The sequence below is a fragment of the Lutra lutra genome, chromosome 14 (assembly GCF_902655055.1).
Source record: "Lutra lutra chromosome 14, mLutLut1.2, whole genome shotgun sequence".
NCBI lineage: Eukaryota > Metazoa > Chordata > Mammalia > Carnivora > Mustelidae > Lutra > Lutra lutra.
The window spans coordinates 87336211-87346473 of NC_062291.1; the positions used below are offsets into that span (position 1 = coordinate 87336211).

Here is a 10263-nt window from a genome sequence, read left to right on the forward strand (position 1 = left end):
TAGATCAAAATGAAGTAAGGTCCTTTATAAATATTTATTAGGCTTCAGATGACTTATCTAAATTCACAGCTATGCTAATATTACATGAGACACTGTTGCTGTGCAGTCAGCTACCCAACAACACATCGGGTTGTGAGATATTAACACGAGTGTCCAAGGCCACCCAACACCGCCATCCCTGCCTGTTTCAATGTCTAATCCAGTTCAACAAATGGCGTGATTAGTCAAACAAAGCTGCTATCTATGTCTTATCTTTGGAGCTCATGGCACATCTTGACCTTGTCCTGCTTACAAAACATGACTCCAAAAGTGATTATCACACAAAATTACTACCCACCCAAGAAAGGAAAATGAGCTTCCCTCACCAGACCTATTTAAAATGAGGGGGTTTAACTCATTCTTCTGATTCTTTTGGAGTTCTGATGGTTTTCCTTTGATTAATTGAAATCAGATCAATAAAACATATCTATGATATAAAGCCATTAACTTATGAATAGAACAATGTATAACAAGGTTGGTCAACTTAAAAAATCAACTATATGTCATATTTATACATGATATATTAATATAAGATATGCAATGTTTTATATTTTAAATGTATAACTATATAATAAAAATAAATGTAATATCTAAATTTATTGATCTATAATAGGATAAAAAATTTAATAGCAATTTTTGAGAGAGAGAGAAAGAGATCCTGAGTGGGTGAGCAGGTGGTGGGGGTGGGATAGGGGCAGAGAGAGGGAGAATCCTAAGCAGTTTCTGTGCCCAGCAGGGGGCCTGACCCAGTGCTTGATCTTATGACCCCAAGATCATGAACTGAGCTGAGATCAAGAGCCCACTGCTCAAGCCGCTGGGCCGCCCAAGCGCCCCTTCATGATTACTTTTACCAGTATTCTGAATCTTGACCTGTAATATGGTTCAGTGCATTTTTATTTTCTTAACTCTGGTGAACCCACAACCACGTGTCTTCTTTGTTAGCTGACCTGGAGCTGACTGTCTTCTGCAGTTACGAGCTCTCTTCCCCGCTTCTCTGTTAAGCAGTTAGTAACACACAAGCCACCCCCTCAATACCTTGTGTGTACACAGGGCATTTAACACCTGCTTTCCACAACAGTAGTTCCTAAAAATTCTGAAATTTATTTAAAAAATCAAAATTTTCACAAAGTTTGAAAACTCCCATCTCAAACACATGCATTTAACTGTTATTAAATTACCTCTAGAGACAGACACATTTTCCCCCAAAAGACAAGTAAAAGTGTAAGTCTCATATTCTTATGGGTTTTAAGTTCAAAAAAAAAACAAAAACAAAAACAAACCAGGGAAAAATAGAAGGAGAGATTTTGCAGATAGTGGACCAGGTCAGAGTGATTATTTTATTATCAACCATGTTAGTGAGAAATATTATTTTGTTTTGTCCTTTAAAATAGTCAAAAGTCAAAGGTAAGATGAACATAAATCTGCTTTGAATAAAGTATGAGATGTTGGCCACACAATAAACAATATCCATATGAGAGAAAATCTGTTAGTTGCCACGAGCGACCTTAACTATGTATTTAGCATGTTCATAGTAAAGCTTTTCTTTTTTTTTAATTAATTAATTAACTTATTTATTTGACAGTGAGAGACACAGTGAGAGAGGGACCACAAGCAGGGGCAGTGGGAGAGGGAGAATGTGCTTCCTGCGGAGCAGGGAGCCCAATGTAGGGCTCAAGCACAGGACCCTGGGATCATGACTTGAGCCAAAGGCAGACTCTTGACGACTGAGCCCCCCAGGTGCCTCCACAGTAAGGGTTTTCTAAGAAGAGGAGTAGGTATACCGAGAAGTGTCTCTGTGATACTCAAGGCTGGTACGTGAGCCAGCGGAAGTCATGGAGTCCTTACGTGATACTTGTAATCTGATCATCCTGTATGGTCATTGAATTAAGTAGGAAACAGGACCATCTTAGCCTAAAATGTCTATAAATGTATGCGTGATATGTACTCAGATTTTAACGACCCAGTAATGCACCACTACAAGGACAGAAGGCAAGTTTCAGTGAAGAACCATCAAAGCCTGTGACAAACACGAACACTTGAGCTGTTCCTCCTGATTTGTTACTAAACAAGGTCTCTAGCAAACTAGAACATGCAAGGTAGGCAGAGGGAGAAGGAAATAAATACATGTCCTAAACTGGCACGGTGTGATCCACAGGAACACGTCCTTGTTACTGAATTTTACAGACGCACATTGAGAAAAGCTTGGTAGGTAGGAGATTACAGGAAGATAATGTAATTCTGAAGTCATAAAATATTCCATAATGGAAGGCGTTGCAAGATCATCTTGGCATGGACAGCGCTCGCTTTTATACTATGATCTATGTTAAGGTGATTTTAAAAATCAATTTAAAAATTCATAAGATGATTTTATTCTCCTGTTGCTACATAGGTTTATTATACAATCTTTCAACCAGAGATTATTTCATGAGAGTCTGTTCCAGGACAAATGTTCTTTCAGGCCACTAGGCTCCAAAGATAGAACAAAATCCATCTTCCGAACAGTATATTTTTATAGGTCCTTCCCAATAGCACCCCCAGCACGAAGGCGAAACTCACAAGCATCCTGCAGGTGCTCTGTCCTGCGGACCAGGGAGCTTGGCTACATGAGCCTACCCCACACGAGGAGCGTGCAGGCAATGACCTGTCTGATCCATTAGTACTCCTCTTAAGAGCAGAAGACTCAGCCCAAGCCTAAAAACTGAGCGCTGAGAACTGGGATTCTATCAAAATCCCCTCAGCCATACCTTCATCTTAAAAACAGATTCCACAGTCTAAAAACACGATGAATGAGCTACTCAACACCCGATTTCTTTATAAAAAGGAATCATGCTCATGAAAAAAAGTTACAACGTGAAATAATCATTTCGCTAAAATGACAAATATAGTTTTCATACCTAAAACTAACTTATGACTAAAGCAGAAACAAAAAATAATATGTATTTGGGGCACCAACCTGGTATTAGCTGAGGTGCTAACAGCCCCGTGGGAAGAGGCCAGGAGGCAGGAGCTGGTCTGGACAGAGACAGGGCGACTTGGTTTGCCAATAGATGAGGTTTTTCATGCCCACGGAACAACCTTGACTCCTCAGGATATATCCATGTTGAGTCCAGAGCAAAGGAATTATTAAAAAAGATCTGTCCAAAAATAAAGTGAGCATAACATGTAAGACAAGACCCGTGATAAAAGCTAAACCCTGCTATATAATAGTTCTCTTTCTGACATCAAATACTGGGGATTCTGTAAGTGGGACCCTCTAAAGGCATCATCCTAAACCCTGAAGATCCATGGTGCCGACAACAGTCACCTTCTAGATGAAGTCTCCTGGGTCGGTCTTCTACCACTGACATGCTTAATTGAGCCTAGCAGCCAGTCTACAAACGGAGGAATCCCTCAGTGAAGTAAATAGTGTGCTATAGGAAAGACACCATATTACTTGCCTTTAGTTTTCAAGTAAACACAGTGTGGCCCTTAAATTTGAATCCAAAAGCTAAGATAAATCATCAGAAAGATGAACATTTAAAGCAATAACAGCAAGAAAAACCTCATAAAATTTGTACTTAAATTATACAATGTTTAAGACTAGATTTTGATCAATGCTTACAGATCTAAAAACTGAAAAAAAATTTTCAAGTGGATTCTGATTCAGAAGTAGAAACTTTTTATGGCTCCATGGAATCCAAATTTTTCAGTTAAAACAAAAGAACCCCCCACCTCTGCTGGTGTTTTTGAACAGATTGACCATATTCTGAAAAGATTTATCTCTAGACCTAGGTATTGCAATTAGAAAACACACAATGTTTTCTGCTGTTATGGAAATGCCCAACAAATTAATAATTAATTGTCTCTTCATCTAATTAAACTACTTGCATTTTACCTTACAATTGGGTATCCTTTTGTCTATCCAACTTTTCCCAACAGGAGGTGGGAGAGCAGACGGGCAGACGTGTGGGAAAATGGGCACCAGCTCCACAGTGGAAGAGGGAGAGAGTCCTATAGATGGAGAATGGCCACCGCATAGCCACTGAAACCCAAGAAAACAGAAGGGAGTGCTCATTAGCCTAAACATATCAACTACTTTGTACCACAAGATGTTGGGATAGCTGCTTTAAGAAAATAATTTTAAAATATATGTATTCGATTAGGAGAGAAATTCCTCCTTTCAAGAGTGAAGAAAAACCATAAATATTTGCAAATTTTAAAAATGTGTCAAAGCTTTCATATTGGAATCATCACAAAGCATCACCAACATTGCATTCTTCGATGCTGGGGAAGAATTTCTAAGCACAAAACCATGAGAATATGGTAAGAAATGGGTTTCTACCCTGAGATAATGAGAAACCACAATGGAGAGATGAAATGCTGGGTATTCCTTCTATAATTCTGAAATTCTTTTCACAAGCAAGTAGGAAGCTCTATTTTATGATTATGCTTTCAACACAAATTCTTGTATTAATTATACTTATCATTTAAAAACCAACACAGCTAATAGTTTCAAAATAAAATTAGCTCAGGGGTTAGGATTCAAAGTTTCCCAAGGTTCACAAATGCAAATACACTCCAAGGCAGAGAAAATGTAAGTGAGCTTATCAGACAACTGAAGATCCCAACGCACAGAACAGAACAGCAACACTGAAGGGGGGCAGACAATTTAGGAGACACTCTCTCTAATTTAAATAACTGAGTCGTCATCAGTGGAGAACTAATAAGATTATTGTTTGATGGTATGGAACACTTTGATATCTATTTGTTTTAAAATCGTAAAATCTTCTTTGATCTTCCCGTTAATATGAAAATATTCTTCTGGTTCTAAATATTGTTATTGAACAGAAAATATGTAGCAGAAAATATTTAAGAGATAAGTTTTTTTTTAGATTTTGCTGTTTAAATTCACACACACACACACACACACACACACACAAATGCAGTGTTCTCTACTGAAAAAAACTGTAGTTCCTTGACATTATACACCTCTAGTGGTAGGACTCTGATATAACAACCTTTTCAAAACACGGAAAAAGCTACTGACGTTTATTCAATAAAACCCAATATGAACTGCATCACATATCAAAATGTGATATCCAGCACCTTATATGTGATGTATCGTCAAGTCTGAAGACCAATTTAGGAGGAGTTTAACAACATCTTTTAGAAAAGCTCACAAGATAATATTGGAATTAAATTAATTAAATGCTGTATTCTAACACACCACTCATTTGAATATGCTAATGAGGACAATCTTGGGAATAAAATACAGGGTTATTCCCTGATTTAAATGCATCTGCATAGTTAGACAGCAAACAATGGGTCTTGCCAAAACCAGCCTGCCCTGCTCTGTTGCACCATTAATCAAAGGTACAGTCACTTTTTCTTTTTAATTCCACGTTTTAAACCCCAAACTCTTCTAGAGTGCAATACGGCATTAGCTAATTTAGTGGACTCAGGCTGACCTAGGTGGGAGGGAAAATCGCCGGCAATATTTCTCAGTATTAAAGACAGGATTTCCTCGCCGGCTTCCATTGGTTTGAATTCTCTTAAGCATTGTCCTGAGCCTTTTCTAAAAAAAAAAAAAAAAGAAAGAAAGAAAAAAAAAAGAAACAAAGAAAGAAAAAGAAAAAGGGGGGGAAGCCCAGATCAGAATCAGAAATAGCTCTTGATTCCCAGCTTGCTTTTCAAGTCTGGCAGAGACTGTAAAAGTATTAACTTCTCGGCGGTAAGTCAGCCACAGACGCGGCGGCAACGCGGGGCTCCAGCGGCCGCTACTTCAGCACCGCGCTCTGGACAGCGACCCCGGCCCGGGCGAAAGTTGCGGCCAGGGCGGTCCCAGCTCCCGCCCTGGGGCGCGGACTCCCCAGCGCCCGGCCGGGGGCCGCGAGGACGTGCCGCGAAAACTGCCGAGAGGCAGAGCGGGACGTCGAAGCATGAACTTTGTTGCCGATGCATGGCTGCCAGGCTGCGCCCTGATGGCTCGAGGAGCCGAGCACCACCGCGGGGAGGGCAGGGCCGAGCCGCAGGGCCAGGGCCGCCCGGGGGCCACGCGAGGGCCGCGCCCAGGCGATGGAGCGGGGGTGTGGGGCAGCCGGCGACCCCCGGATCCCGGGGCCGGGGACACGTTACCTGCCCGTGGAGCAAGGGGTAGTGGTGCGCGGAGGCGGCGGCGGCGGCGTGGTCTGGCGCAGAGGGCAGCGGCAGCAGCGGCAGCAGGGGCTCGCCGGGGGCTTGCCAGCCGGGCAGCCCCGGGAGCAGCGGGCCGGCGGGGGGCTGCGCCGAGGCGAGCAGCACGGGCGGGGGCGCGACCCCCGGCGCCCAGCCGGAGCAGCCCGGCCGAGCCGGGAACCATCCAAACCCAGGGCGGCGGCGGCGGCGGCGGCGGGTCTGCATTCATCGGCCAGAGGAGCGGCTGCCGCCGCCGGGGCTGCTGCTGCAGCTGCCGCCGCCGCCGCTGGAGCCTGGCGCCCACCAGCATCCTGCATCCCCGCGCGGGGGCGGCGGCGGGGGCGGCGGGGGCGGCGGGCGCCCGAGGTGCGGGCCGGCGGCGGCGCGGGCTCCGGAGCCAACTCACTTGGTTCCGCGGCGCGGCCGCTCGCTCCGCCCCTGCCCCGCGCGGGGAGCCCCTCCTCCCGTCCGCCGCCCGCCCCTCCGAGCGCGGCCGCCCGCGCCGCCGCCACCTCCCCGGCCCGGCCGGGCCCGCGCGCCCCCCGACTCCGGGCGGCTGCTGTCCGCTCCTCCCCTCCTCCCGCGGCCGCCGGGCGCCCGCCGCCCCCAGCCCCCGCCCAGACCCCAGCGGCGGCGCGGGCGGGCGGCTCCGGGGCGCGGGCGCGCGGGCCGGGATCCCGCGGATCGCGCCCCCGGCTCCGGTGCCGCGCGGGAGGCCGCTGGCTCGCGCGGACGGTGCGCACGGAGGGGCCGCGAGCTCGGCCCGACCCGGGAGCCGAATGCAAGCGCGGCGGCGAGCGGAGGCCAAGGCGGCGGCGCGGGGGCCGGGCACGTCCTGCCGCCGGGCGGGGCCGGGGGCGCGGGCTGGCACGGGCCAGCCGCCCTCTGCCGGGCTTAAGCAGGGCCAAGGTCTCAGGGCCCCGAGGGGACGCTGGCTGCCGACCCGACGCCAGGGGGTCGTCCATCGCCTCTGGACGCGGGCAGATTCCGTTTTGGGAAATCTGCTCAACACTTCCTTGACCCGCCGGCGGGTCCTCTGCCCCGGCTGCCCCTACTCCACGCCCCACTAGCACGCAGCAGGCAGGCCGCCTCTGGGCCTTTGCACACGATGGCCCCATGATCGCACTATGAGCTGGTCCTAGACTCTCCCAGGCACAGGACTGTGCTCCTCCTTTACCCACCGCAAGCGGCTTCTGCTGTGCACCCTGAGCTGCCTGGGACTGAGAACGGACCCCTCCCTCCCAGGACCCTCGCTCAGCCCAAAGCACAGCCCCCGCCTGCGGAGTGAGCAGGTACAGCGCCAGTGACACGCAGTCACCGCCAGGCGGCGCGTCCCAGCCGCTCGGGCCCACCTCGTGCCGCAGACCCAGGTTCCTCCGAGCGCGGTCCCCTTCATTCACCTCGGTGTGATCCCGGCCGGCAGCAGCGGCTCTGAGACCTAGCCCAGCCCTGGGCGGCTCGTGAGACAATCTACTGCTTAGGTCGCTGAGCCGGAGCAGCCCAGCGCCAGTTAGGGGGGCCTGTGCTTCTCTGCAGCATTGGATGAAGGGGCTTCTTGCCCCCGAAGCAGAAAGGGGGGGCCGAATTAGGGTGTATGCATTCAAGGGCATGTATGAAAGGCTCCCCCTGACCTGGAGGGACAGCATAACACCCCCACCCGCCTACACCCACAGGCACAGCTGGGACTCCCCAAAGCCTTATCTCATCACCTCTGAACTGGTCTGCGGATCAGCCCCTGAGACCAGCTAGGGCACCAGGGTGCTTTCAGTTTGCTTCTAGCCTTGTGTGTTCGTCCTAATTTGCTTAATTTCCTCCTGGCCTGGCATGATTTCTTGTAGATCTGGGCATATGCTAATTTACATAGCTGGCATCCCCGTACTTTCCTCCATGCAAACCAGTTTTCAATTAGCAAGTTTAGCTTTCTCTTTGATGCAAAAGTACTGGCAAGATTTTGTTTTTTCTCACCTAAAACCAGAAAGCTCTACAGATTAGAGGCTGTTACTATTCAGCTTAAGCCCTTAATTCATGTACATATATCTGTCTGTGCATGCACGGGGGATCCCAGTGTCTTGATCTTGATGGTCACAGCCGGACTAGGGTTCCGGGACAGGCATCTTCCGGCAGGCTAATGTGGACCTCTTAAAGGGTCCTGTTTGAGGCCGAGTTTTTGCCTCCCTTCCTCCCTTGCGGGCTGGAGACTGAGGACCGTTGGTGGCAGTGTATGGCTTGCATGCTTCCTTTGGGGTATGCAGATGGCCGCATCCACTGACCCCCAGCTCCTGGGAGGGCAGGTTTAGCCATCATCGTCATCTGTGGGTGCTTCAGCAGGCACTTGGGGAGGAATCTCGCCCCACTGTTTCACAGCACTGTCCTTGGAGTGGTTCTACTCAAGCGGGCGTTTGTCACCTGGTGATTTACTCTCTCCCTGGGCATTCCAGGGTCCTAAGTGCACGGTGCCTTGGACAACTGCTCATCTCTGAATGAGAGCTGGAAAATCACAGCTATTCACTTGAATAATTGCAAAGTAGCCCAAACTCCTTGGCTATTTCTTGCCATGGGCTTCACTGGATTCATTTATTACGATGCCTTGAATGTTTTCTTGTACTGTGTGAATTCTACAGACATGGCCTAGGACAACACACATGCGGAGTGATTTCCACTAATAAATGAATTGATATGAGGGGATGCAGGAGATGGGCTCGTCTCCAACTTCTGTTTCTTGTTTCAATCAGATTCATCTCAAGGTTCCCCCCATACTCTCCACTCAACCCGTAGACACACTAATCCCAGTGGGGATTTAAAGGATTCTCTTAAAGCAGGAAGCTCTCCTTGAGGACGGGAAATCAGGGGACCACCCATCAGCAAAGGGAGGCTTCTGGGCCAGGTAGACCAGCACTACTGGTGAGCCAGTCGACTTTCTGGCAGTGCCTCCCGGCAGGTCAGCCCAGGGCAAGGCACATGGCTAGCACCCCACAAATCAGGCCCATTTTCTGGGAAAGAAGTTTTCTTTAGAAAGGGTTTTATACACAATTAGGATCAAGTTCTTCTAACCAATAAAAACAGCCTTAAGTTCATGTTATTCAGGGGAAAACCAGCAGAAATTTGCAGCTAAGATGAGACTAACAGGCAAGAGGAGATTCACACCAGAAGAAAACACGTGAATTATTGACGTATGCTAATGAGTTCTGAATTGTTTATTACCTTTCAGGAAAAAATAATGTTGGGCGTTAAGGAGAGATCAGTGAAATAAGATTCTGCAGACTGTAAAAGGTTTTTCTTTTTATTCCAAGTTATTTTACTCTGTTTTCTAAGTAAAAGCTAATAGAATCCAAAAAATATGAGACAGATGAAAATAGTCTCTTCCAGGCCTGCAGAGTTAAAATGAGCCTTCCCCCCACCCCAGTGTGGATGCCACCTCGTCCTTCCCTCCTGAACACCCACCAACTGTGACAGGATGAGGCCCTGGGTGGAGGCCAGGAAAGCCGCCGCCACCGCGGGAGCCTGGTGGCTCCAGGAGGGGGACTGGCAATGTAGTGCCTGACTCAGTGTGGGGTCAGAAGGAGAGGCTGCAGGAGTGGCTCCCCAGGCTTTGGCGAACTTGGGAGATTCTGCAGCTGAGCCCTGGTCTAGAGGCGAGGACTTCAGGGGTGGCCAGCCACAAGGACAGGGTGGACTCAGGCTCGATGGCTTTGAAGCCTCCGTGGGACACCCAGACAGATGCGCTGTGTCAGCTGGAAACTCAGCCAGGAGTTTGGAAGCAGAGTCGTGGTTGGGGTACAGAACTGGGGTCAGCCCACAGTCCCTGGGGTCAGGGATGGGCGTGGGGTCACCGGAGGGGAGCACAGAATGGGGAGGGAGAGGCTGCTCACCAGGTCACGTGTTGGGGAATGAAGCTCCCTAAAAAACAGAGAGGTAAACCCAGGCTGGCAGTGACCTCAAGCCATCGTGGATGGGCAGGAGTGTGCATGCTTGACAAAGGGTACTGTGACCCGTTTTACTATAAATGTGTCGCTCTAGAATATCTAGAAAACAGGAAAGCATAATGAATATAACCCACTCAGAGAAAAAGAA

At 48.6% G+C, this 10263-nt stretch overlaps 1 protein-coding gene across 1 annotated transcript in view; it reads right to left on the bottom strand.

Annotated features, from left to right (window-relative positions):
• LOC125085117 (transcription elongation regulator 1-like protein) overlaps positions 1 to 6473 on the bottom strand; it is a 44126-nt gene extending 37653 nt beyond the window's left edge. The window contains exons 1-3 of the mRNA XM_047703306.1: positions 6154 to 6473; positions 3914 to 4060; positions 2993 to 3173 (exon numbers count right to left, since the gene is read on the bottom strand). Of these exons, the coding sequence (XP_047559262.1) occupies positions 2993 to 3173; positions 3914 to 4060; positions 6154 to 6417 (592 nt within the window). The 5' untranslated portion in view covers positions 6418 to 6473. The remainder of the gene's footprint in view (positions 1 to 2992; positions 3174 to 3913; positions 4061 to 6153) is intronic.
• Between the last annotated feature and the right edge of the window lie 3790 nt (positions 6474 to 10263).